Here is a 27876-nt window from a genome sequence, read left to right on the forward strand (position 1 = left end):
CAGCTTGTAAGTATGAGCATTCAAGCCCTGCGTCGGGCTCTGTGCTGACCGCTCAGAGCTGGAGCCTGCTTCGGATTCTGTGTCTCCCTCTCTCTCTGCCCCTCCCTTGCTCATGCTCTGTCTCTCTCTCTCTCTCAAAAATAAAGTAAAATACAAAAAAATAAATAAAACGGTATTAAAAAAAAAGAAAGAAACTGTGACTTTTGTCATGTTACCCATAGTTTCTCCCACTCAGAGGAGAAGATACACATTCTTTTGCCTTCTGGAAGACTTGACACTAGCACTGGAACAATGAGCCTTTCCAACATTATCTCCTGCTGCTCTCCAGCATGACCCAGACTGAAGCACCCTGTCCTCTACACACACAAAATGCATTTTCCCTAAGTCATCTCTCCCTCCTCCTCACCCCAGCCTTGTAGACTCTGGCAAGTAATGCTTATGATTATTTAAACCTGAACATACTTTATACAGTATTTAGATCTCACTATATTCTTCCTTCCTGTGTTCTCAGTTAAAAATCGAACTCAAGCCTCACTAAAATAACAAACATCTGGACGTAGGACATGCACTGACCCCACCTTCCTCATTGAGATGCTGGGCAGGAGCTGGACATACAACTGGAAACCAAACGAGTGGCAGTATTAACCTGGTACTTGCAAGCATACACATTCTTTTTTTTTTTTTTTTTAAGTTTTATTTTTAAGGAATCTCTACACCCAACCCCAAGATCAAGAGTCGCATGCTCTACTGAATGAGCCAGCCAGGTGCCCCCAGGCATACACATTCTTAAACCAAGATAACTTCTAAATGGAATATAAGTGTGTCTGATTTTCTTTTAAGATAAACTTTTTCTTTTGGAATAATTTCAGATTTACAAAAAATCTGAAAAGATACTAGAGACAGTTCCTGTACACTCTTCCCCCATTTTCTCCTGATGTTAACAAATTACCTAAATATATTTTTCAAAACTAAGAAATTAACATTAGTCCATTATTACTCACTCAACTACAGACTTTACTTGTATTTCATCATTTTCCCGTTAATGTTCATTAATGTCCTTTTTTCTGTTCTAAGATCCAATGTGGGATACCATACAGAATTGCCTTAGTGTCTGATCTGTGATGGTTTCTCAGTCCATGTTGTCCATGACCTCGACACTTTTGAGAGTACTAGCCAGGTACTTCATAGGATGCCTCTCAGTTGGGATTTTCCTGAAGCTGTCTTGTAATTAAACTGACGTTACCAGTTTGGAGGAAGAATCCCACAGAGAGGAAGTGCTCTTCTCACCATATCCTATGACCAGAGTGTATGTGACGTCAAAAGACTTCTCTCTGGTGATGCTAACCGTGACCACCTGATTAAGGTGGGGCGTTGCCAGGTTTCTCCGCTGTAAAGCCATTAGTGTTCTGTTTCCCACTCTAGTTTTGAAAGTGACTAAGTCCAGCTCACACTCTAGGAGAGACAGAGATTAAACTCCACCTCCTAACGGGGCGGGGGGGGGGGGGGGTTGTATCTACATAAATTATTTCAAATTATTCTATAAGGAAGATTTGTCCTTTCTTCCATTTATTCAATCAATCCTTCACTTATAGCAGTATAGACTCATGTATTTGTTTTAACACTTTGATTATAATCAAATACTTTGTTATTTTGTTGCTCAAACTGTTCTAGCTTTGGCTATTGGGTTCTCTTTCAGACCAGCTCCTGTGTCCTTCTGACGTGCCCCAAACCCTCTTTTTTTAACACTACCTTACTTTCGGGGCACTGCGGTGGCTCAGTTGATTAAGTGTCCGACTCTTGTTTTGGCTCAGGTCATGATCTTACAGTTAGTGAGTTTGAGCCCCACATTAGGCTCTGCGCTGATAGTGTGGAATCTGCTTGGGATTTTCTGTCTCTCCCTCTCTCAAAAATAAATAAACTTTAAAAAAAAACACTACTTTACTTTCTTGCGCTACACAAGATATTCTTGTATTTTCCCTACCTCAGCAGCCCCAATCCTACAATCAGCTATCTACTCAAGGAGCAATGGTCCCTGTTATTGAAGAAGGGTGTTTAGAAACCAAGATGTGGACACAACTTGTGCTCATTTGCTGCTGAGGTGCCAGTGCCCTGGACTCTCAGTAGACAGAGCTAAGAAAGATATAGAACCTACAGAATAATCTTTCTACCTCCAGGAACATCAATAAAGTCCTCTCAGCTTAGGCCCTACAGGCTAAACTACTGTAAAAAGCAATTTTTAAAATATACTTACTTAAGCAAGACATAGTTTTCTTCCTCATTTGTAAGTCCAATAATTAGTAATCCAGAGCTGGTAAAATAGCTCTGCTAATCTCAACACGTGGCATCTCTGATTTAAAGTACCAGCCCCAGCGCCTGGGTGGCTCAGTCGGTTAAGCGTCCGACTTCGGCTCAGGTCACGATCTCGCGGTCCGTGAGTTCGAGCCCCGCGTCGGGCTCTGGGCTGATGGCTCAGAGCCTGGAGCCTGCTTCCGATTCTGTGTCTCCCTGTCTCTCTGCCCCTCCCCCATTGATGCTCTGTCTCTCTCTGTCTCAAAAATAAATAAAAAACATTAAAAAAAAAAAATTTTAAAGTACCAGCCCCAGTTCTCTGACCTCCTCTCCAAGAGGAAAGGACAAAATGCCAGGGGAATACACAAATTCCCCTGTCTTTTCTCAACATGATCAAGAAGTGGTACCTATCACTTCCACCCACACATTGTATTATTCAGAAATGAGTCACATGGTCCCTCCTACCTGCAAAAGAGGATGGGAAGTCATGTGTCTGGATAAAATTCAGGTTCTATTACTAAAAAAAGAGAAGAATGGATAATTGGGTACAACTAGCATTCTTTTTTTTTTTTTTTTTAATTTTTTTTTTTTAATGTTTATTTATTTTTGAGACAGAGAGAGACAGAGCATGAATGGGGGAGGGTCAGAGAGAGGGAGACACAGAATCCGAAACAGGCTCCAGGCTCTGAGCTGTCAGCACAGAGCCTGATGCGGGGCTCGAACTCACGGACCGCGAGATCATGACCTGAGCCGAAGTCGGCCGCTTAACCGACTGAGCCACCCAGGCGCCCCCAACTAGCATTCTTAAGCACAGAGGATCCACTTCTGCTTTTACTACAGCAACAAATAAGATGCTCTATACTTAAGCTTATCTTATTCACATGAGCTGAAATTCTATCAAAATAAAAAAGAGTAAATAAAAAGTAACGACAGCATAAGATTACACCCGGTTGAATAAAATAGAAATCCATGAGTCTACACTCTAATAAATAAATCAGTGGAGGAATAAATACAAAGAAGAGAAAGCTCTTGCCTATTCTGGAATACCAACTAAGATATTATTTACTAATTATGGAATTAGAAAATTACCACTTGGCAATCATCATGATAACTTCCTTTCTCAGGCAACATCAACACATGCTAAAACAAGTGGGTGAAAACTGGACGACAAACATGATGATCTCAAAGTAACTACCCCCAAATGCTTATTACTTACAAGGTAAAGAGTAACTTTACACTGGGGAGAAATTCCACAAACATGACCCTACTCAAATGATCAAAGAGCATCACAAGTGACAACTCACATCATGTGGCACCTGAGAGGGATACAGTGAGAAGTACAACAATATTTCCATATTATTACTGTCATAACTGTGTAACCTGAATCAAATCACGAGGAAATGTTGGAGAAACCCAAATTGGGGGAGAATCTCCAAAATAACTTGCTGGTGACCTTCAAAAATATCAAATCCATAAAGGTCAGGAAAGGAATGAAGAACTGTTCCAAAAAAAGTAAACTGAAAGGACGAGGCAGCTCAATGCTGTGCTTGGATCCTTTTGTTACAAAGGACATTGTTAGGACTACTGATAAAACTTGACCAGGGTCTCAGACTTCAAGCTATACTACAAAGCTGTAGTATCATCAAGAAAGTATGGTACTGGCACAAGAGCAGACACTTAGATCAGTGGAACAGAATAGAGAACCCAGAAATGGACCCACAAACGTATGGCCAACTAATTAATCTTTGACAAAGCAGGAAAGAATATCCAATGGAATCAAGATAGTCTCTTCAGCAAATGGTGCTGGGAAAACTGGACAGCGACATGCAGAAGAATGAACCTGGACCACTTTCTTACACCATACACATAAATAAACTCAAAATGGATTAAAGACCTCAATGTAAGACAGGAAGCCATCAAAATCATCGAGGAGAAAGCAGGCAAAAACCTCTTTGATCTTGGCCGCAGCAACTTCTTACTCAACACATCTCCGGAGGCAAGGGAAACAAAAGCAAAAATGAACTACTGGGCCTTCACCAAAATAAAAAGCTTCTGCACAGCAAAGGAAACAATTAGCAAAACTAAAAGCCAACCGACAGAATGGAAGAAGATATTTGCAAGTGACATATCAGATAAAGGGTTAGTGTCCAAAATCTATAAAGAACTTATCAAACTCAACACCCAAAACACAAATAATCCAGTGAAGAAATGGGCAAAAGACATGAATAGACACTTCTCCAAAGAAGACATCCAGATGGCCAACTGACACATGAAAAAATGCTCCACATCACTCATCATCAGGGAAATACAAATCAAAACCACAATGAGATACCACCTCACACCTGTCAGAATGGCTAACATTAACAACTCAGGCAACAACGGATGTTGGCGAGGATGCGGAGAAAGAGGATCTCTTTTGCGTTGCTGGTGGCAATGCAAGCTGGTGCAGTCACTCTGGAAAACAGTATGGAAGTTCCTCAAAAAACGAAAAATAGAACTACCCTACGACCCAGCAATTGCACTACTAGGCATTTATCCAAGGGATACAGGTGTGCTGTTTCAAAGGGACACATGCACCCCCATGTTTATAGCAGCACTATCAACAAAAGCCAAAGTATGGAAAGAGCCCAAATGTCCATCGATGGATGAATGGATAAAGAAGATGTGGTATATATATTCAATGGAGTATTCCTCGGCAATCAAAAAGAAGGAAATCTTGCCATTTGCAACTACATGGATGGAACTGGAGGCTATTATGCTAAGTGAAATTAGTCAGTCAGAGAAAGACAAAAATCATATGACTTCACTCATATGAGGACTTTAAGAGACAAAACAGATGAACATAAGGGAAGGGAAACAAAAATAATATGAAAACAGGGAGGGGGACAAAACAGAAGAGACTCATAAATATGGAGAACAAACGGAGGGTTACTGGAGGGGTTGTGGGGGGGGGGTGGGCTAAATGGGTAAGGGGCATTAAGAAATCTACTCCTGAAATCATTGTTGCACTACATGCTAATTCGGATGTAAATTTTAAAAAATTAAAAAATTTAAAAAAAAAATTTGACCAGGGTCTCATCATGTAGGAGTTCCTCATATCGTTCTTACAATTATTAAAAAAAAAAAAAAAAGGTATTTGTACTTTTTAAATGTTTATTTATTTTTGACAGAGAGAAAGAAGAAGGAAGGGGCAAAGAGAGAAGGGGACAGAGGATTCAAGGCAGGCTCTGTGCTGACAGTGGAGAGCCTGATGCGGGGCTCAAACTTGCAAATGGGGAGATTATGACCTGAGATGAAGCTAGATGCTTAACCAAAACTGAGCTACCTAAACACCCCAAAAAAGAAATTTTTTAAAATATCAGTTTCATTGGCTTCACAAAATCCTACGTCTTTTGTAACATTTTTAATTTTTCTTGGCAATCAATTTGCATCATGGTTATTAGTTTATTAGAATGAAAAGAGATGCTATTTAGTCACTGGATGAGAATAAACATTAGTATTAAATGGAGATGATGCCTGAATGCAGATTAATTTTGATTATTTTTGCATTAGGATGAATTTTATCTCCTTACACATTCTGTACCTATGGAACCACTTATCTTATTAACTCTTATATTGCCTCTTTAAATACTCATCATAAACCTTTGCTGCAAGTCGTATTATTACCCTCTTTTGCAGATGATGAAAATGAAGTTTAGAGGTGAGATGTGATATAATAAGAAGTACATATTTAGTCTTCATCCCTGGATCCTAGCATGGAGTTTCTAAAACTCTCATAACTTCCTCTAAAACTCTCATAACTCTCATGCTTCCTTAAAGGAGCACCTGTTGTTATTCCTAAGCCCCTCGCACCATTCCTCAGGCCAAGATACCGAGGTGACTCCTGAAGGATGGGAGCTAGCTGACACAGGAACCAACCAGGCAGTTTTGGGGCTGGAACTCTGAGCCACACTCCCACCCTCAGGGGAGGGGAGCAGGGCTGGGGAATAAGTTATTCACCAATGGCCAATGACTTAATCAATCATGCCTACATTAACAGAAGCTCCATAAAAACCCTAAAACAAATAGATTTAGCGAGTTTCCAGGTTGGTGCACCTATCACATGCTGAGAGGGTGATGCACCCCAAATTCCACAAGGAGAGAAGCTCCTGTGCTCAGGATGCTTCCAGACCTCGCCCTAAGTGCCTCTGCATCTGGCTGTTCATCTGTATCCTTTATAATATACTTTATAATAAACATTAATAGTAAGTAAAGCTTCCCTGAGTTCTGTGAGCCATTCTAGCAAATTATCAGACCCCAGGAGGGAGTCAGAACCCACGATTTACAGCCAGTCAGTCAGAAGTACCAGACTTGAGATTGGCATCTACAGTAGAGGACAGTGGTGTAGGTCTGAGCCCTTAACCTAGGGGGTATGAACTAATTCCAGGAAGTGTCAGAATTGAATTAAAGTGTAGGACACCCAGTTGATATCCACAGGGAAGTGGAGAAATGCCTGGTGTGGAAGACCCACACATCCGGTGGAAGAAGTGTTGTAAGCAGAGGAACAGTTTTCCTTAGGTTAAATAATGTGGTCACAGAGCTACTAAGTGACACAGTTGGGCTTTGGAGCCAAATGAACTCTAGAACCTATACCCTAAATAATGCCAAAATGAACAAAATGAAAGCTATCTCATTCTCTTATATTTATAACACAGATGTATGCTTTTTAATAGCAAAAGAGAGTTGGGAGAATAACAAGAATTGTCACATGAATTCTCACCTGCGTCTGCCTCATTGCCCGTTCCACTCGGCGTGTGCTTCCTCTCTCAAATTTCGTCCGGAGGATCAAGGCTGATGTCTGAATGGCCCAAAACTTTGGTTGTGAAAGCAAAAACTGTCAGAAGAGGAAAAAAAAACAAAAACACAAAAAGAAGGGATAAGCTCAGTGATCGCTCTCTGATTAGTACAAAACTCATTCTTCCAAAAATATCAGAATACAACTGGAGATTTGAAAATCTTCTCTGTAAAAAAATAATAATAAAACGTGCTGTCAAGTATTTTTGTGAAGAGTGTGTTCATTTGAGCAGTCATTACTTAACCTAGTGGATCCAATCTATTGAATAAATCCCTTAAGGAACAAATCAAAATCTTTCCAGATAAAACAGTGGGCAGAGTATATCACAACAGGAATTAATAAGTCTTTTATTTCACGAGTTATTTAAAAAATGTGAGAAAATAAACCACCTAAAAATATATCTTCCTCAAATTTGAAATAAATTTTTAAAAATCACCCAAACTCAAGCATAAAAACAAACCATTAGAAATCTTGTAACTTTTCACTTGAAAAATATCCTAATTCACACATGCAAATGCAAATCAAACTTTAAGTACACAGAATGCCTAAGAATTAAGTTGTTCACTTAAAGGCAAAAGATCTTTCTTTCTACACATATTACAGAAAACAATACTAAAATGTATGAGAATGCTTTCTGGCCTTGGTTAGGGTAGTGAGTCTCCGATTTAGTTAAAATGCTTTCCTAGAGGGCGCATCTTAACAAAGACTGGCCTAAAACAAAACCTCAAATATACAAGTACTGGGTCCTAACCCCAGAAAGCTGTGACTGCCAAGCATTCAGAGAATGGAGTAGAAACCACGGAATATGACAACAGATGTACTGGAGAAAAATAAAAGTTCTAGGTGAGTGAAACGGGCAAAATGTATGACAATGAGAATGCAGTAGGCGCTACTTGATGTAACAAACACAATTTTCACTCTGCTCCTGATCTAGAATCCAATACTGTCTCCCCATGATCATTCACAACTGTAACTTTCAGTCAAGATTGCTGCAAAACAAGGGAAAATGCTTATTTGTCTGCCAGCTGACCATATCCTTGATCATTTGCTTGTTTCCAAAAGTCAGTGTAGAAAACACCCTAGTTAATTAAGATTCCAATTAATCATTCAAAACCAAGCTGCAGGTTAGAAGCACCTGAGAAGCTTTTGCCTTGTTTTGTTTTGTTTTTTAAGTAAATCAGATCTCTGAGAGCAGGATCTGGTAAAAGTGTTTTTTTTTAGAGCTTTTTTTTTTTTTGGGACAGAGAGAGACAAAGCATGAACGGGGGAGGGGCAGAGAGAGAGGGAGACACAGAATCAGAAACAGGCTCCAGGCTCCGAGCCATCAGCCCAGAGCCTGACGCGGGGCTCGAACTCACGGACCGCGAGATCGTGACCTGGCTGAAGTCGGACGCTTAACCGACTGCGCCACCCAGGCGCCCCTGGTAAAAGTGTTTTTTAAAACACTCCCCAGGTCATTCTAAACTGTAGCCAAGTTTAGGAACCACTAAGATAAACAACTGTTTATCTTTGGTCACATTCATTTATAACTCCAAATTCTCATTAGAAGTTAGCAGGAAGACCGTCCATGAGCACCGCGTGAGCTAACTGCCGGCCCCTTTAGGCATTTGAATTTTCAACTCCAAATCAAGACCAACTCCCTTACAATAAAAAGGAAAAGAAAGCACCAAAGGGTTCGACCGCTTGCTCTAAGCCACACATTTGTTAGTAGCAAAAGCAGATTCTAATATCTGGCCTCTTGGTCTCCGGAACATCTTTATCTTGTTTTTTCAACATGTTTTCCAGACACGATTACCTCCTGGAAATGATGACACTACCCAGGAAAGAGTGGTAGAGCAACATGAGTGGAGGACACAGTAAGGAAGGCTGGGAAACTGCTTTGCTAAGGGGGAGTGGGATGAGGAGTGAACAAAACCTCCACGAATAAGGGCGGAGGAGAATCAACAGAATGGAGTCTCACCAAAGTGTGTTCGTTCATGGATTCACATGAGCACCCACTCTGTGCAAGGCCATGTGCACAGGCCCCACAGACAAACTAGCAAGCAAGACAGACAAAGTGGCTGCCCTCACAGAATCTACTTTCTAATGCAACATCTATTAGGTAATCTTATCCTTCTATAACTAACTGTGCAAATTATTTTATCCCCTTGAAATATGCTTTACCAGATTAATCTATACCCTTATCTCAGCCTTCAGTAACTAAAATCTGCAAGAAGAATGGCTTCATCAACATAAATAGGTGTATGTGGCACTATAAAGAGATACACGATGAAGTATAAAAGACATAAAAAAAAACCACTTAAAATGTATGACATTACTTGATCTCAAGAATTTTCAAAGGAATGAACTCTTCATCAAGTGAATCTGCAAAGTGATTCTCCAACCCACAATGGGTCACATCACTGCATTTTTTTCTCTTCACCTTATTAAAGGGACTGTCTCTGTAACCCTGTGACAGGATGGAAGAGTGCTGAGGGAAGGGCTCTGGAGAATAGCACGAACATTCTCCAAGCCAGCCAGAGCTTGCTCAGAATCCCAGCTTCACCATGTGAGGTGACCAGATGGGTGACCTTGGGAAGTTACTTGACCTCCTCTCTAAAACAGCAGTGGGGACTCCCATGTCTCACGGGTTGTGAGGATTAAATATGAATAGGTAAAGCTTAGCAAGCCTCTGAGTATCCACAGAAGTGGCCCCCTCCAGGATTTCTCCTCCTGTAACACCTTCTCTCACCCCTAACAGAAAGTCACCATCCAGAGTGAACACAGGTTGATGACACTAACCTCTGATAGGGTTCAGGACATGGTTTCGCCAAAACATGGCACCTGGGCATATTGAATATTTTAAGCCCATGGAGTCTGAGAAACAGCAGAAGCAGGAAGATCACTCCGACCTTCCCCCTGCCCCTCTGCCCTGAAACAGGTCATAAAACCCTCAAGGTGAGAGATATCCTACCTACACCCAGAAGAAAGGAGCATCCTTTACACTCACACACTCTTTGACCTTGCACACTCCTCCTCCATGATGCCCACTCTTCATCAGACCGAGCGTAAAATACTCAGATTGAACTTTTTCAGGTCTTCTTTTCCTTATGAAGCCCCCCATGTCACAAAAAAACCTATACTACATAAATCTGTGTGCTTTTCTCCCGTTAATCCGTCAGGTTAATTTGCAGACCCAGCCCTAAAAAGGTGGAAGGAAACCTGTCCTCCCCTACAGCTCCCAACCGCACTGACCACTTTGTCAATGGTGTGTCAGGACAGAGATCAGCTCAGGCCACGGGCTTGTCAGAGTTAAAGCCCAGCTTTAAGGTTTGCACACCAAGTAGGGGAGATATTTTCCTGAGAGAAACAAAATCAGACTGTTTTCTGTGCTGGCATGAGAACAAGAGTTTGCCTGAGACTTTTATGCGAAGGTCAAGCAAAACATTCTCACTAAACACCGAGAATAAAATGCAATCTGACAAACGGACATTTGAAAAGCTTTAAAGAGGGAACTGGCTGGATAATGGTATCACTGAAGAATGCATATATCGTATATCTGTTTGGCCAGGAGATATAAAGACTTGGTTGGGAAAGTCTTTCTAAAAGGAGGTAACTGCAGATAGGCTGTGTTTAATATATTTTATAGAACACTGCTGCCCACAAGGTAAGTCGATCGTAATTAGGTAAAGAAAAAGAAAATTAAATGGGGGATATACACTATAATGCTCTGCCAACTTTGGAAGAAAATGTTATTTTTAAGACATTTCTGATCTAATAGTAGAGCAAGCAAACCCAGTGGAGAGAGCACCCACCTAACCATCCAAGCAGCAGGCTGGCCGGTGAGGACTCAAGCTAGTCTGTGCAGATGGACAGGCAGGGCTGACCCAGGGTCTCCACCACATCCCGGACAGGAATTAATCTTAATTCCACCCAATTTAGGACCCGAGAATGACCACTGCCTCGTATTGGATCTGTCTCACCCTTTGGGGGTCAGCTCAAACGTCACCTCCTGGGAAAGCCTTTCTCAACCATCTTCCTGCATATCTCTGTCTGCATCCCATGATTCTCTGCCACTGCATCCAGGTTGGCTCCTTCAGGGCAGAGGCCCCAGCTATTCCATCCACTAGTGCCTTACCTACAGCCTGGCACACTGCAAGTACTCAAAGAAAGAGATAAAGGGGAAGAAAAAGGAATTTTTTTTCTCTGTCATCATTTACACAGAGGCAAAACATTATGTACAAAGGTGCTTCTTCTGAAACAGAAATGTAAATGAACAGTGACTGGAGCTTATGAAAATCACCTGTTACATTTCTTTTTCTGAAGAGAATTGGGAAAATACTCTCCCCCAGTGACACAACATAGTAAATAATAATTGGGTACCATGAAATAATATTTTTATCACTATAATCCAGGTATACTGTGAAGCAGCTCAGAAACCTGAACTTTACCTTAAAGTATTTTTTTCTTTATAACGATATGCTCCAAATGCCAAATAAAAAAAGCTTATATGGGCGCCTGGGTGGCTCAGTCAGCTAAGCATCCGACTTCGGCTCAGGTCATGATCTCGCAGTTTTGTATGTTCGAGCCCCACATCAGGCTCTGTGTTGACAGCTCTGGGCCTGGAGCCTGCTTCCAATTCTGTGTCTCCCTCTCTCTCTGCCCCTCCCCTGCTCACGCATGCTCTCGCACTCTCTCTCTCTTTCAAAAAATAAACATTTAAAAAAATTGTTTTAATAGAAAGAAAATAAGTCATTGCTAAATTGTGGTATGCAACATATTTTTAAAGAAGAGGCATGGCAAAGTGGAAAAATGTACTGAAAAAAGGAACTGGATCCTAGACCAGACTCTCCAACAATTAGCTGCATAACTCTTGGGAAAGGTACTATTTTTAGACCTCATTTTCCTCATGTATACAATGATGGGATTTGATTTAATGGTCTCTAAGGTTACTTTTAGCTATGAAGTTTTAATAAAATTCCATTTCTTTTATAGCAAATAAGGTGCCAACTAATTCATTACGATACTTTGTAAATATCTAGAAATTAAGCTGTTTTCTAAACTAGCTTGGGTTGCTCTACCTTCCCAGACATTCTCTAAATGCCCTTAAATAAATGGATTAACTTCTTGACCTAAGATGTATCTTAGCTATAAAGGGGGGGGGGGGGGGGGGGGGGGGAAATAAAGGACTAAAAGATGATCAAAGCTTATTTCACCTCCAAAATTCTGTCATAAGGAAGGGAAAACAATGACATGAATTCCCAAGTTGATCTTTGTCGAATTATGGTTAAGTTTTTAAATTAACATTAATTTGGTTGTAATGATTATAGACTTCATATTCACTACTCCACAAATAGGTTATTAAAAGCTAATGAAAGTTCTTTACTATCCAACTTAAAAGTACTTGAGAACAGCTAAACTTCTCAGATGCCAAAAATTAGTAAACTAAAGGAAGATGTTGACAAATACCAAATAGTGACTCATCAGATCATGAACAGTGGGGTGTCTTATGTAAAAGAGGTTTTTTAAAAAAAAATTTTTTTAAACGTTTATTTATTTTTGAGACAGAGAGAGACAGAGCATGAACAGGGGAGGGTCAGAGAGAGGGAGACACAGAATCTGAAACAGGCTCCAGGCTCTGAGCTGTCAGCACAGAGCCCGACGCAGGGCTCGAACTCACGGACTGCAAGATCATGACCTGAGCCAAAGTCGGACGCTTAACCAACTGAGCCACCCAGGCGCCCCTAAAAGAGGTTTTAAATAAGGACAGTTTCAGCACTGATAGGAAGCAATGAGTGACTGAATATACAGTACCTAAATATAGGCTGATAAAATCTTTTACTAGCCTAGGATTCTAGCTACCAATCATTTATGTGAGCAAAAACCAAAATACATTAGAGATTAACAGATTATGAAGTTTTAATGACTGTTCCATGTTCATGGCAGACACTTCACTATATCTTTGTATGGATAAGAAAATCTGGGCATTAAAAAAAAATCCTCAAAACACTAAATATAGGATTCCACATGATCCAGAAATTTTATTTCTGGATATATGCCCAAAAGAATTGAAAGGAGGGACTTGAATAGATATTTGCATGCCAATGTTCATGGCAGTGTTATTCACAATAGCTAAAAGGAAGAAATAACTCACATATTCACTGACAGAAAAATGAATAAAACAAATTTGGGAGATACATACAAAGATTTATATATAAATTTCCTTATGTATAAAGAAATATTATTCAGCCGTAAAATGGAAGGAGGTTCTGATAGACACTATGACATGGGTGAACCCTGACGACCTTATGCTAAGTGAAATAAGCCTGACACAAAAGGACAAATATTTTATGATGGTGTGAGGTACCTAGAATAGTGAAACGCATAGAGACAGAAAATAGAATGGCAACCGCCATTCTAGGGCGAGGAAAGTATGAGAAGCTAGTGTTTAATGGGACAGAGTTTCAGTTTGGGGTGATAAAAAAATTCTGGAGGTGGAAAGTGCTGATAACTGCAGGACAGTGTAAATGTCCCTAATATCAATGAACAGTAGACTTAAAAATTATTAAAAGCATAAATATTAGGTTAAGAAAAATTTATGACAATATAAAAAGGATATATTTTACAAAATCATTACTTACAAGGTCCTTAAAAAGAACAGTCTTACATTCAAGTTCAGTGTTGCTAAAGACTTAAAAAGAAAACCTAAGATAAAAAAATAAGCTCAAACTACTATTTCACTTTCTTTTTCTAAAGTCACTAATGATATTTGGATGAAACATCTTATATGCGTATTCAACATCTCCCAAATTTCAGAATTTGTCTCACAAAAAAGCTGGGCTATTTTAGTGCATGAAAATGTGTCTCTGTATAATTAAGTTATAGTAAACACACTATTTTTAATCTTCTCAGTTTCTATTTCCTCCAAAAAATACATTTTTTGAGGATATCAAATACTATACATTGCTAATTCTTACAATCTCTATTTTGCTTCTAATATTTCACTTATTTCTCAGAAATGTTCTGTAAATTTCTAAATATTTGTATCTAAAGTTGGCTCTAAATAAGAGAAATTACTACAAGGCTGATAACAGGAGAGTCAGCTTCTTGTTCTGAGGGAAATACAGTTACAACTCAACTGTAAAAGCCCGGACAACAGTGTTTATTTTGTTTTGTTTTTAGGAATTTACTTTAATCACCCTATGCCCATCATGACAAGTGCCCTCCTTAATCCCCATCACCTATTTCACCCACCCACTCCCACCTCCCCTCTGGTAACCATCAGTTTGTTCTCTAAAGTTAAGACTGTTTCTTGGTATGCGTCTCTCTCTTTTTTCCCCTTTGCTCATTTGTTTCTTAAATTCCATATATGAGCGAAATCATACGGTATTTGTCTTTCTCTGACTGACTTACTTCAGTTAGCATTATATTCTCTAGCTCCATCCATGTCATGGCAAATGACAAGATTTCATTCTTTTTTTATGGCTGAATAATGTCCATCTATATCTATATCTATACATATCACTTCTTTATCTGTTCATCTATTGATGGACGCGGGATGCTTCCATGGTGTAACTACTGTAAATAATGCTGCTATAAACATAGGGTTTATGTATCCCTTTAAATTAGTGTTTTCATATTCTTAGGGTAAATACCCAGTAGTGCAATTGCTAGATTGTAGGGTAGTTCTATTTTTAACTTTTTGAAGAAACTCCATACTGCTTTCCAGAGTGGCTGCACCAGTTTGCACTCCCACCAACAGTGCATGAGCGTTCCTTTTACTCCACATCCTTGCCAACACCTGGTGTTTCTTGCATTTTTTATTTTAGCCATTCTTTTTTTTTTTTAATTCTTTTTTACCGTTTATTTATTTTTGAGACAGAGAGAGACAGAGCATGAACGGGGGAGGGGCAGAGAGAGAGGGAGACACAGAACCAGAAGCAGGCTCCAGGCTCTGAGCCATCAGCCCAGAGCCCGACGCGGGGCTCGAACTCACGGACTGCGAGATCGTGACCTGAGCTGAAGTCGGATGCTTAACCGACTGAGCCACCCAGGCGCCCCTATTTTAGCCATTCTGACAGGTGTGAGGTCATAGCTCTTTGTAGTTTTGATTTGCACTTCTCTGATGACAAATGATGTTGAGCATCTCTTCATGTGTCTGTTGGCCATCTCTATGTATCTTTTAGAGAATTGTCTGTTCATGTCTTCCACCCATTTTTAATTGGACTATTTGTTTTTGGGGTGGTGAGTTTTAGAAGTTCTTTATGTATTTTGGATAGTAACCCTTTATCAGACAGGTAATTTTCAAATATCTTCTTCCATTCTGTAGGCTGCCTGTTTTGTTGTTTCCTTTGCTGCGCAGAAGCTTTTTGTTTTGTAGTTCCAATAGTTTATTTTTCCTTTTATTTCCCTTGCCGAAGGAGACATATCTAGAAAGATGTTGTTACGGCTGATGACAGAGAAATTATTGCCTGTGCTCTCTTCTAGGATTTTTATGCTTTCAGGTCTCATGTTTAGGTCGTTAATCCATTTTGAGTTTATTTTTGTGTATGGTGTAAGAAAGTGGTCCAGTTTCATTCTTTTGCATGTTGCTGTCCAGTTTTCCCAACACCATTTGTTAAAGAGACTTTTTCCCTTTGGATATTCTTTCTTGCTTTGCTGAAGATTAATTGACCCTAAAGATGTGGGTTCATTTCTGGGTTTTCTATTCTGTTCCATTAATCTATTGTCCACTTTCGAACCAGCACGATACTGTTTTGATTACTATAGCTTTGTAGTAGTCCAGAATTGTGATGCCTCCAGCTTTGCTTTGATTTTTCAACATTGCTTTGGCTATCTGGGGTCTTTTGTGGTTCCATTTTAGGATTGTTGTTCTGGTTCTGTGAAAATGCTGTTGGTATTTTGATAGGGATTGCATTAGATGTATAGATTGCTTTGGGTAGTATAGTCATTTAAAATATTTGTTTTTCGGGGCGCCTGGGTGGCGCAGTCGGTTAAGCGTCCGACTTCAGCCAGGTCACGATCTCGCGGTCCGTGAGTTCGAGCCCCGCGTCGGGCTCTGGGCTGATGGCTCGGAGCCTGGAGCCTGTTTCCGATTCTGTGTCTCTCTCTCTCTGCCCCTCCCCCATTCATGCTCTGTCTCTCTCTGTCCCAAAAATAAATAAAAAACGTTGAAAAAAAAATTAAAAAAAAAAAAAATATTTGTTTTTCCGGGGCAACTGAGTGGCTCAGTCAGTTAAGCGTCCAACTACAGCTCGGGTCATGATCTCACGGTTCATGAGTTCGAGCCCCACATTGGGCTCTGTGCTGACAGCTCACAGCCTACAGCCTGCTTCAGATTCTGTGTCTCCCCCTCTCTCTGCCCCTCCCATGCTCATGCCCTGTCTCCCTCTGTCTCTCAGTAATAAATAAATGTCAAAAAAATTTTTTTTAATATTTTTTTTTCCACTCCATGAGCATGGAATGTCTTTCCATTTCTCTGTGTCCTCTTCAATTTCTTTTATCAGTGTTCTACAGTTTTCAGAGTACAGGTCTTTCACCTCTTTGGTTAGGTTTATTCCTAGGTATCTTATTATTTTTGGTAAAATTGTAAATGGGATTGTTTTCTTAATTTCTCTTTCTGCTGCTTCATTATTGGTGTACAGAACTGCCAGATTTCTGTAGATTGATTTTGTGTCCTGTGACTTTACTGAATTCGTTAGTATCATGTCACAGGCACACAGTGAAAGTTTTACCTCTTCCTTACTGATCTGGAAGCCCTGACAACAGTTCTTCAGTAGGATTTTATTCATCCTGCAGGAGAGCAAGCTGCCGTCTTTCTGAAGGCAAGGAGCACACCAACACCCTTAAAATTTCCCTTAAAATGGAAATCACTCAAAACCCAAATTAACCTGTGATCATTTCCCCTAAGCTTTCTGGTAGTGCTCAGCCTGCCGATGCACAGCTTAGCCACTCGCCCTTAAAAAGGCACAGATATTATTATCCTAAAGTCTGAAATGCTTCATCCCGCCTAGCTATGTGCACTGGCAAACAGCTGATGTGCACAGCAGCAAGCTTCCCCTTGCACAGATACTCAATTCATTAGAATTCTTCCCAAGTAATACAAACCCATCTATGTCCCTCTATGTTTAAACCAAGTCCTTGTAGACTTCAGGGTATTTGGCAGCTCCATCCTGATATTTGATGAAATATTTAAACAGCATTAAGTTGAAAATAACTGCTTATACATTACTGTTAGAACAGCATACTGTTCTATCTCTGTTGTACCAGAGACATCCTTACAACCAAAATGTTACATTTATTTGTCTTTGTTAAGATAAACAAAAACGGGCGCCTGGGTGGCTCAGTCGGTTAAGCGTCTGACATTGGCTCAGGTCATGATCTCAGTTTGTGAGTTCGAGCCTCGCGTTGGGCTCTGTGCTCACAGCTCAGAGCCTGGAGCCTGCTTCAGATTCTGTCTCCCTCTCTCTCTGCTCCTCCTCTGCTCACGCTCTGTCTCTGTCTCTCTCTCTCAAAAATAAACATTAAACACATGTAAAAAAAAAAAAACGTATAGAATCTAGATACATGGCAAAAATGTGTTGTGAGAATAAGCTTTGATTGATGCTTCTGAGTTTTTTTGCAAGAAACTGTCACTTTTTTCATATAGTCATGAGTAGGTCATCCTGCATCTTAATGCTTTTCTAGCATTGATAGGTTTAAAGAAATAAATCAGATTATTCCCAAGCAAAGCACTAATGTAAACAATAAGTTTGGAAGTTCATAGTTTATCTTCACATAGATTACATGGAAGAGAGATTCAAACACTTAATACATCCACACAAGAAAGTGGAATGAAATTATTCACAGTCAGAAAGAAATTATTTTTTTATTTTTTAGTTCATTAATTTTGAGAGAGACAGAGAGATTGTGAGTGGGGAAGGAGCAGAGAAAGAGGGAGAATCTCAAGCAGGCTCCACACCTCAGTATAGAGCCTGTGTGGGGCTCGAACTCATGAAATCATAAGATCATGACCTGAACCAAAATCAAGAGCCGGACACAATCGACTGAGCCACCTAGGCGCCCCAGAAAGAAATTGTTTTTATAAAAGAGATTCTAGTTTGCTTAAAATGTGCTGAGAAAGGGTGCTTTGTTAACATTCATTTTCTTAAAAATACTCTTCTTTCAGAATATTCAAAGAATGACCATTGCAACTCATCTGACCATGAATGTCAATGCTCTATGGGACTCTTTCCGTGTCTTTTTCAGTTTGATGTGGTGAAGAAATGGCTAATAATCCAATTTTTCCATTAATTAAAGCACTGCTTTTAGGGGTGCCTGGGTGTCTCAGTCGGTTAAGCATCTGGCTCTTGATTTCAGCTCAGGTCATGATCTCATGGTTTGTGAGATCAAGCCATGTCAGGCTCCATGTTTGCCGCATGGAGCCTGCTTGGGATTCTCTGTCTCACTCTTTGCCTCTCTCTCTCTCTCTCTCTCTCAAAAATAAACTTTAAAAAAAAGTTAAAAAAAAAAAACATTGTTTATATAATTTATATAAGTGCACAATGAATTTTCACAGACTGAACAGACATATGTAACCGGAGCTCAGATCAAGAGACATTACCAGATTCCTACTGTCCCCCTTGTGCTCTGTTCTGGTCACTCTCCTGCCCCTCTGGCAGGGTAACCACTGTCCTGACTTGTAACCCCAGAGGTCAGTGTGCATGCTTTTCTACTTTATACAAATATAATCACAGAGTATTCCTTTGGATCTGGTTTCTTCTGCTCCACATTATTGTGAAAGATTCATCCACAGAGTTGTAGAATATTCATGTTATTGCCACATAATATTCCATTACATGAATAGTTTATTTAACCATCATATCACTAATGGGCATCTATGCAGTTTCCACTTTGGGGCTGATACAAGCGTGCTATGGACATTCTAGATGAACTACCAGCATGTGTGGTTCACACACTCTGAGACATGTTCTTCAGGTGAACATGCACCAGTATTTCTGCTGACTATATACTTAAGAGTAGAATCGCTATGTCATGGAGCATGAAGACATTTAGCTTTCCCAGTTCCTGCCAATCTTCTAAAAGGTTATTCCCCTCCACACTCTTACTAGAAATATTAGAGAGCTCTTGTTGCTTCACATCCTTGCAACACTCAACACAGTCTATTCTGAGTTTGAGCCATTCAGGTGGGTATGTAGTAGTATTTCATTATGGTTTTAATTTGCACTTCTCCGATGACTCAAAGTTCGGCACCTTTTAACTATGTTAATGACCATTTAATGCTTCTTCATTAAGTCCTATTGAAGTCCTTTGTTTTTTCTATTGGGTTGTCAGAATTTTTCTTAATAATTTGTTAACTATTTATATTTCCTGAACACAAGTACTCTTTTTGTTGGAAGAGGATATTATTTATATTCTTGACAAACATTCGTGTAACACAAACAACATGCTGGCAAGGCACCAGTCTAAGGGCTTTACAAATATTAATGGTATCTTTTGATAAAGAGAAATGCTTAATATTAACATAGTCCAATTTATCGTTTTTGTTTTATGGTTATAGCTTCATTGTACTGTTTGTCCTAAGGTCACAAAGATGTTCCCCTGTGTTTTTTTCCTCTAAAAGTTTTACATTTTTGCTTTTCACTTTTATAAATTCAGTCTGGAATTGATTTTTGTATATATAGTATGATATAGGGGTTAAGACAGCTTTCTTAGATATGGATATAAATCATCTAATACCATTTATTGAAAAGCCTACTCGTTTCCATTGTACCGCAATGCCAACTTCGTCATAAATCAGATGAACCGTGTCCGTATGGATCTGTTTCTGGACTCTCTATTTGTTCTACTGGTTGTTTCGTATTTTCTTATGTCAAAATGTCTTAATTCAATGCTTCTCAAACTTCGAAGTGTGTAAGAATAACGTAAAGAAATTGTTAAAACACAGACTCTCTGACCTCAACCCCAGAGATTCTGATTCAATAAGGGGTTGAGATGGAATCGGAGAAACTGCATTTCTAACAAGCTCCCAGGTGATGCCGATGCTGCCAGTCCAAGGACCGCCATATGGTAAGCAATGATCTGGATAATACAGTTTTATAACAGGGCTTGGTATCTGGCAATGTAAGTACGCCAGCTCAGTTCTCCATGTCTGCCTTAGTGAGTCTTAGCCCTTTACATTTCCACATGAATTTTAAAGTCAGCATGAATTCCACAAAACCAAAAAACAACAGCAACAACTACTAAAACCACAAAAAATCAAAACTCAGGGATTGTGTTAGGGATCACATTCATTATATAGGTCCACTCGAGAAGACTTGAAATTTTCAAATGCTGAGTGCTCCATGAGAGCAGATGCCCCATTGGGTTAAGCCTTCACTGATTTTCTCTTAAAATTTTCAAATGCTGAGTGCTCCATGATAGCAGATGCCCCATTGGGTTAAGCCTTCACTGATTTTCGCTTAGTACAGAGGTCCCGTAAATCTTCTGGTAGATTTATTTCTTGAAACTTCCTGTCTATGACATTATTGCAGGTGCTATCTTTTTTCCTCTTTTTAATGTTTTTTAAAATTGTGGTAAAATACGTACAACATAAAACTTAGCACCTTAACCATTTTTATGTGTACAGTAAAGTACATTTACATGGTGGTTCAGCTGATGTCCAGGACTCTTTTCATCTCGCAATGGAAACCCTGTACCAATAAACATCCCCAACTCTCTGCCCCTGGAAACCACCACTCTACTTTCTGTTTCTGTGAATTTGACTATTCAAAGTACTTCAGGTAAGTGGAATCGTACAATTGTATACGCTGTGTTTTTTAAGTCCATTTATTTTTACTTGGAGTCTACGAATTCAAGTAATTTGATGAAATATCACCCCATGGAAGTATGACATATGCTGGCTAAAAATACAGTATAAAACAAACAAACAAAAAAGAACCTTAAGAAATTTGGTATGTTCAACTAGCAGACCTTTGTGAATTAGGACACTGCTGAAGAAGGTTGTGTCATTTGCAACCAGACATTTGTATATGAAATGGAATACTCACTACTTGTGCACTTCAGGGCAAGGGTCAGAAACCACCGAAATGTGAGTGATAACACTTGCATGGCTGTTTTAAGAAAAGTTCTCTCGTTTCTCAACTCTCATTGACCAAAATCTATGAAAGGCGATTCACTGATCCAGTAAGCTTTTGTAAGTGTATAATTTTCATGTACTCTTTACAATATTACTTATTAGTAACATGAATTATTAATACTTATATCATAAATTTGTAATACATACTCTAAATATTTACTATGACTATGAAAGTTGAAATCAACTCTAGTAATATCTTCTGCTTACAGTTACAGCGTTTTATAAAAGCGAGAGAATCAATCCACTTCAGCAAGTGCTGAAAAGCAGGTATTTTGAGAGCAAAAGGAAGGCTGTTCTGCATGCCTCAGCAGGCGCCTATCACTTTAAGATACACCACCTGGGCTGGTGCTCAGACTCACACTAAAAAAGGACCTGTAATAATCCAACACCTAACGAAACTCAGCTAACAGTGTGAAATGAAAAAGCCAATGAATACCACCCTAAATCACGCTAAAAAAGTAAATCTTATTATGATACGCTATGTATACAGGCATCATTTTACATAGCTGACAATCCCACTACGTGAAACACTGCCATCATTCCCAGAAAAGTAGCAAAGAAAGTTTTGTAACACCCTCAAAGAAACTCTGGAGTGTTGTTTCTATTAAAAACAAATTTCCTTTTCATTCTTATCACTGCATGTTTCCAATAATCTTCTTCCAGACGTCACTGGGGTCCTTTACATGACAGCCAGCTGGTCTGCTCCTTTAAATGTGAAGGAAGGAGCTTTTAGATAGCTGCTTTTCTGCACATAAATCAAAGCCTACTCAGCATTCTCTTTGTAGGTCCATAATTGTCTGGCTACACTCAAGCCAAATCAGATGGTGCCTACCCAGGTCAGGCTGACCTTACAAAAGCAAGGAACAAAGAAATACTATAAAAAGCAGAAGTATATTCCCCCTTCCATAATGAACTATTCAAAACCGCATCCATTGTTAAATTCAGTATCAAATGACAGTAAGTTTAGAATTCTAAATTTAGTTTATAAATTATCCCCAGAAGGAGAACTACAGTCCAAATTCCCAGGCCTTACTCCAGAGGCCATTTAAAATCTGTCGCAAATCTGTTTTCCCCCAGGTCTCACTACTGCCCTAACCAAATCTTCCAACCCAGCTAACCAAACCCAGTACAATTCACCCTTCCCATCTCCTTGCCTTTGCTCCTTCTATCACTCCATCTAGACCCCAGCTGTCTTTCAAGGCCTGACTCAAATCTTCCCTTAGTGAACAAAGCCTTCTTTGCTCTGTCCTAAATACTTTTTTTGAGCAGTTAGGGGATTTGTTTATCTGTGCTACCAATTTGTAGTTTAAACTGCCTGGTATTGTCAATTATGTTTTCATAAGTTTATCTGACCTGAGCTAGATTAAAAATTCCTTGGGGCGCCTGGGTGGCTCAGTTAGTTGAGCATCTGACTTCGACTCAGGTCATGATCTCACATCATGGGTTTGAGCCCCGCATCAGGCTCTGTGCTGACAGCTCACAGCCTGGAGCCTCCTTCAGCTATGTCTCCCTCTCTCTCTGCTCCTACCCTGCTCACACTTGCGCGCGCTCTCTCTCTCAAAAATAAATAAAACATTAAAAATTAAAAAAAAAAAATCCAGGAAGACAAGTCTTATGTTTATACCTTGATTTCTTCCATAATATCTAGGAACATGCTTGGCAAATCCTGAGATTCCAAACCTCCTGTTACTACAATTGCTCTCAAAGCTCTGTTCACTGCTCTGCAAATTTTCATATAGAAAGCAGACACCAGAGTGAGATCAAGCTGTTGGTCATGTGGCTGCCTCAAAAAATAAAGACCTAAACGTTAAAAAAAAAAAAGGTTCAGAGCCTGGAGCCTGCTTCCGATTCTGTGTCTCCCTCTCTCTCTGCCCCTCCCCTGTTCATGCTCTGTCTCTCTCTGTCCCAAAAAAATAAATAAACGTTAAAAATAAATAAATAAATAAATAAATAAATAAATAAATAAATAAATAAAATAAATAAATAAATAAAGACCTTCTACATTCTGGAGATGTCAGTTCATCAGCTCTACCAGATTCACCTTTCACACTGTCATGAGAAACAGACCTATTTAAAAGACACAAACTATTTTATTTTATTTTATTTTTAACGTTTTATTTATTTTTGAGACAGAGAGAGACAGAGCATGAACGGGGGAGGGGCAAAGAGAGAGGGAGACACAGAATCGGAAGCAGGCTCCAGGCTCTGAGCCATCAGCCCAGAGCCCGATGCGGGGCTCAAACTCACGTACTGCGAGATCGTGACCTGAGCTGAAGTCGGACGCCCAACCGACTGAGCCACCCAGGCGCCCCAAGACACAAACTATTTTAAAGCTGAATTTTTCATCCTTAAGCACCATGTTAATTCATCACGTCAGAAAGCCTAAGAACCTTCTTTAGCTTCAGTGATGGCCAAACGCGTAAGCACAAAGACATGAGTTTGAACAAGACTCCTTAATATCAAATATATTACCAACTTAGCTATAAGTCCTATATATTTCTCCTTCTCTGGGGACTGTGAACCCTACTAAGGGTCTTTTCGTTCTTAAATCTTTTTCTTCCATCTTCTATTAATGTTCCCCATCATCACTGATTCTGTTTCACACTAGCCTAATGAATGACAGTAACATTCACTTTATAAGTAAAATGTACGCAGTGAAATCAGAACTGTTTATTCTTGAAAATGGTTTATCAGGGGCGCCTGGGTGGCTCAGTCGGTTGAGGTCTGACTTCAGCTCCGGTCATGATCTCATGGTTTATGGGTTTGAGCCCTATGCCAAGCTCTCTGCTCTCAGCGCAGAGCCTGCTTCAGATCCTCTGTCCCCATCTCGGCTCATGCTGTCTCTCTCTCTCTCTCTCTCTCTCTCTCTCTCTCTCAAAAAAATAAACATTAAAAAAAATTTTACCAAGTAACATTTAAATGATCTTCCCATTGCTCAAAATAATTTTTAGATACCATGTTTTTATTATTTGATACACACAGAAGATTATAAGTAGCTAAAGTTTAAGTTATAAAGTATAATAATATAAACACTTGTGAATCTGGGACTTTTTTTCAACTTTTCATTACATTTATAAAACCCACCCACATTGTTGCTTAGCTATAGTTAATTTATTTTCACTTCCCTGTTGTATAATATTTCACAATTGTCATATAAAATATTACAATTTGGGGGTGCTTGGCTGGCTCAGTCTGTAGAGCATGCAACTCTTGATCTCAGAGTTGTGAATTGAAGCCCCACATAGAGCTTACTTAAAAAAAAATAAGAAAGAAAGAAAGAAAGAAAGAAAGAAAGAAAGAAAGAAAGAAAGAAAGAAAGAAAGAAAAGAAATGAGAATAAGGATAAAATACCACAATTTATTTATCCTTTCTCCTATCAGCAAACATTTAGCTTGTTGCCAGTTTGTCTGCCATGATGACAAACATTACCATTATTAAACATCCGTACATGTATCTACTGATGGAGATGGAAGCACTTCTTAGGTATACTTCTAAGTCTGCAACCTCTGAAACACCTGTTACACACACCTTCCTGGTGTTTTATCACCTCTCTATGATGTGGATAAGCATGGGTTGCATTTTTTAAATTCTGGTTTTCAGTTTCAAATTACTTGTAAAAGTTATATTTTCCCTCTCCAATCATAAAAGTCTAAGAATAGAAGTTGTTCAACTACCTTCGTGATTAGTACATGCTTTACTTCTTTCAACATCCCCATAGCCAGTCTATATTATGAATCAGAAAACCACAATTTTTCCTTTAGCCTGCTTCTTGTCTTTGTTGACTCTCAGTCATGGTGGCTTGCTTTCTCTTCTCTGTTGATCTTTAACTGTGAGCTCATTGCTCAGTTTTAATTTGGGACTGTTGATGTTTTCCTCCAAAGAAACTGGTTTCTGCTGCCATGCAAGCCACACCATGAATTTAGGATTCCTTCAGACTTGTCTGAGGGTCTTGGCTTAGTAGAAAGTTCTGAAAGCACTATTAGGTCAGATAATTCCATTCCTCACAACTGCCACTGATCTCTGATCATGGGAGCCTCTGATCTCTGGCCCATCAGTCCCCCTTTAAATCTATATCTTTAGGTTTACTTCTTAATGCCTCCCTATTTCCTTCACTACTAAAGACAAGGTGGGGTAAGCCACAAGGTTGAAACCCAGTAAGGGTTTAAAGAACAGAGGCAGGTTTAAAGAAGTTTAACAGTTATTTGAACATGTCCCAGAGAGCTGGCTTATTATCTTCAACTCCAAATAGAAATGGTTAACTATGGGGCGCCTGGGTGGCTCAGTCGGTTGAGCGTCCGACTTCAGCTCAGGTCACGATCTCGCGGTCCGTGAGTTCGAGCCCCGCATCAGGCTCTGGGCTGATGGCTCAGAGCCTGGAGCCTGCTTCCGATTCTGTGTCTCCCTCTCTCTTTGCCCCTCCCCTGTTCATGCTCTGTCTCTCTCTCTGTCTCAAAAATAAATAAATGTTAAAAAAATAAAATAAAATAAAATAAAAAAGAAATGGTTAACTAGCCATAAGGCAGTGATGGGCTTACTCATTTTCTGTATAGTTTTGTGCAAGAGGTTTCTTCCTTTAACTTTTCATTTTCAGATTTGTTTTCTTCAGAGAAGTTTCAAGGATAAGACATACAACGAATTCCTGTATACTCTTCAACTCTTTGATTGCCACACAATCAATAGTTTAATCTCCAGACCTGACATAGATTCTACTCGAATGGCATTTACAGACTTTAAAGAATTAAATTCTACTAATTAGCTATTTTTATATCCATTAACAGAGAAGTTGCTTGAAATCATGTATTAATACCTTATCGTATTTTAGAAGATGCCAATTACGTATGCTATTTTTATACACAAGTTTCCGGCCCAATGAATTGTTTGTTTGTTGTTTCTGCTGACTCTTGATCATGAGGGGAGAAAAATTCAACTCAACAAATCAGTGACCTGTGTTAGGTGCTAAGGGTCAAAAGTACCACAAGTGGAGCTCTAAACAGTATATTCCTCCACCTGAATTTGGAGTTTCTTTTTTAATGTTTATTTATTTATTTTTGAGAAAGCAGGTCAGTACGTTCAGGGGGGAGGGGCAGGGAGTGAGGGAGAGAGAGAATCCCAAGCAAGCTCTGCATTGTCAGTGCAGAGCCCAATGCGTGACTCCATCCCACAAACTGTGAGATCATGACCTGAGCCGAAATCAAGAGTTGGACGCTTAACTGACTGAGCCCCGCAAGAGCAACCTAGAGTTTCTTTTGAACAGTAGTTTCCAAAAATATTTGAGGGAAATTGCCCTGATTTTGCCTTATATAAAAAAAAGTAAAATTGATACTAAATGTGAACACTGAGCAACCTCCCTTTGGGAATTTGTTCTCCTACATTCTTTCCACTTAACACATCAGGTAGGCTGAGTATTTCGTGTTCTGGTTCTGAAATTGACGACCTATCTACACTGAAGTCAAAATCCATCTTAATAAACTCATCAATCTTAAACATTATAGTTCTAAATAACACCTACACATTTTCCCTTGAAACATATGACAGGCACAACAAAATAAACCCATTATTTGGCAAGACTTTGCTGTTTTCACAAACGTATACACCTATGCAACAACCATGAAAATCAAGATATACAAATTTCCATCAGCTCAAAAAGCTCCCTGGCAATCAATCTGTGACCTATTCTCTGTCATTATGATTTAGTTTTATCTATTCTAGAATTCCAACTAAATGGAATCAGGCTTTTTAACTCAAAATCGTGTTTTTCAGATTCACTCACACTGTTGCATGTATCAGTATTCCATTTCTTCTCATTGCTCCGTATCAATTCTTTAGCTAGATGTACTCTAGTTTATCACTCACTTGTTGATGGACATTGGGTTTTTCCAGCTTTAAGCTATTATGAATTAAACAGCTATGAACATTTGTAGATAAGTCTTTGTGGGACACTTATTTTCATTTCTCATAAGTAAATACCTAGAGGTAGCACTGATGATTATGAGAAAATGCCAAACTGTGTTCCACACTGGTTGTACCATTTTACATTACATTGTATCTACAATGGATAAGAGTTCCAACTACCCCACACAGTATTAAGTCTTTTAAGTGGTGTAAAGTGGTTTTAAAATGCATTTTCCCAATGACTACTGGTATTAAGCATCATTCATACTCTTGTTGGTCATTCATGTATCTTTGGTGGAAGATCTGGTTCAAACCTTCTCCATTTTTCATTGCTTTATCCTATTATTATTGAGTTGGAAGAGATCTTTATTCTGAAAACAAGACTTTTGAGATATATGTACTGTGAATATTTGCTCAGTCTGAATCCTGTCTTTTCATTTTCTTAATGATGTCCTTCAAAGAGCAGATTTTAATTTTAATGAAGTTCAATATAACTTTCTATCCAATTCTATTATGGTTCATGCACTTAGCATTGCTCATTACCCCAATGTTACAACAATTTTACTTTAAGGAATTGAAGGAAATAGAGGTCAATGACTGACTTTTATATATATATTTCCTTTGTGGTTTCTTTACTGATCCATAGACTAACTATGTTGCTTAATTATTTGGTTTCCAAATACTTGGGAGTTTTTCTAGATATCTAACAGTTATTTAGAGAATACATTCCATATGATGTGCATTT

The 27876-nt window shown here is 39.2% G+C and overlaps 1 protein-coding gene across 2 annotated transcripts in view; it reads right to left on the bottom strand.

The window, feature by feature from the left end:
* The window catches only part of TTC27 (tetratricopeptide repeat domain 27), a 186632-nt gene that overhangs the window by 107453 nt on the left and 51303 nt on the right, over nucleotides 1–27876 (bottom strand). For both annotated transcript variants that reach the window (XM_042933281.1, XM_042933280.1), the window contains one exon: nucleotides 7049–7162. In XM_042933281.1, coding sequence (XP_042789215.1) covers nucleotides 7049–7162 — 114 coding nt within the window. The remainder of the gene's footprint in view (nucleotides 1–7048; nucleotides 7163–27876) is intronic.

This window comes from Panthera leo, chromosome A3 (assembly GCF_018350215.1).
Source record: "Panthera leo isolate Ple1 chromosome A3, P.leo_Ple1_pat1.1, whole genome shotgun sequence".
Lineage (NCBI taxonomy): Eukaryota > Metazoa > Chordata > Mammalia > Carnivora > Felidae > Panthera > Panthera leo.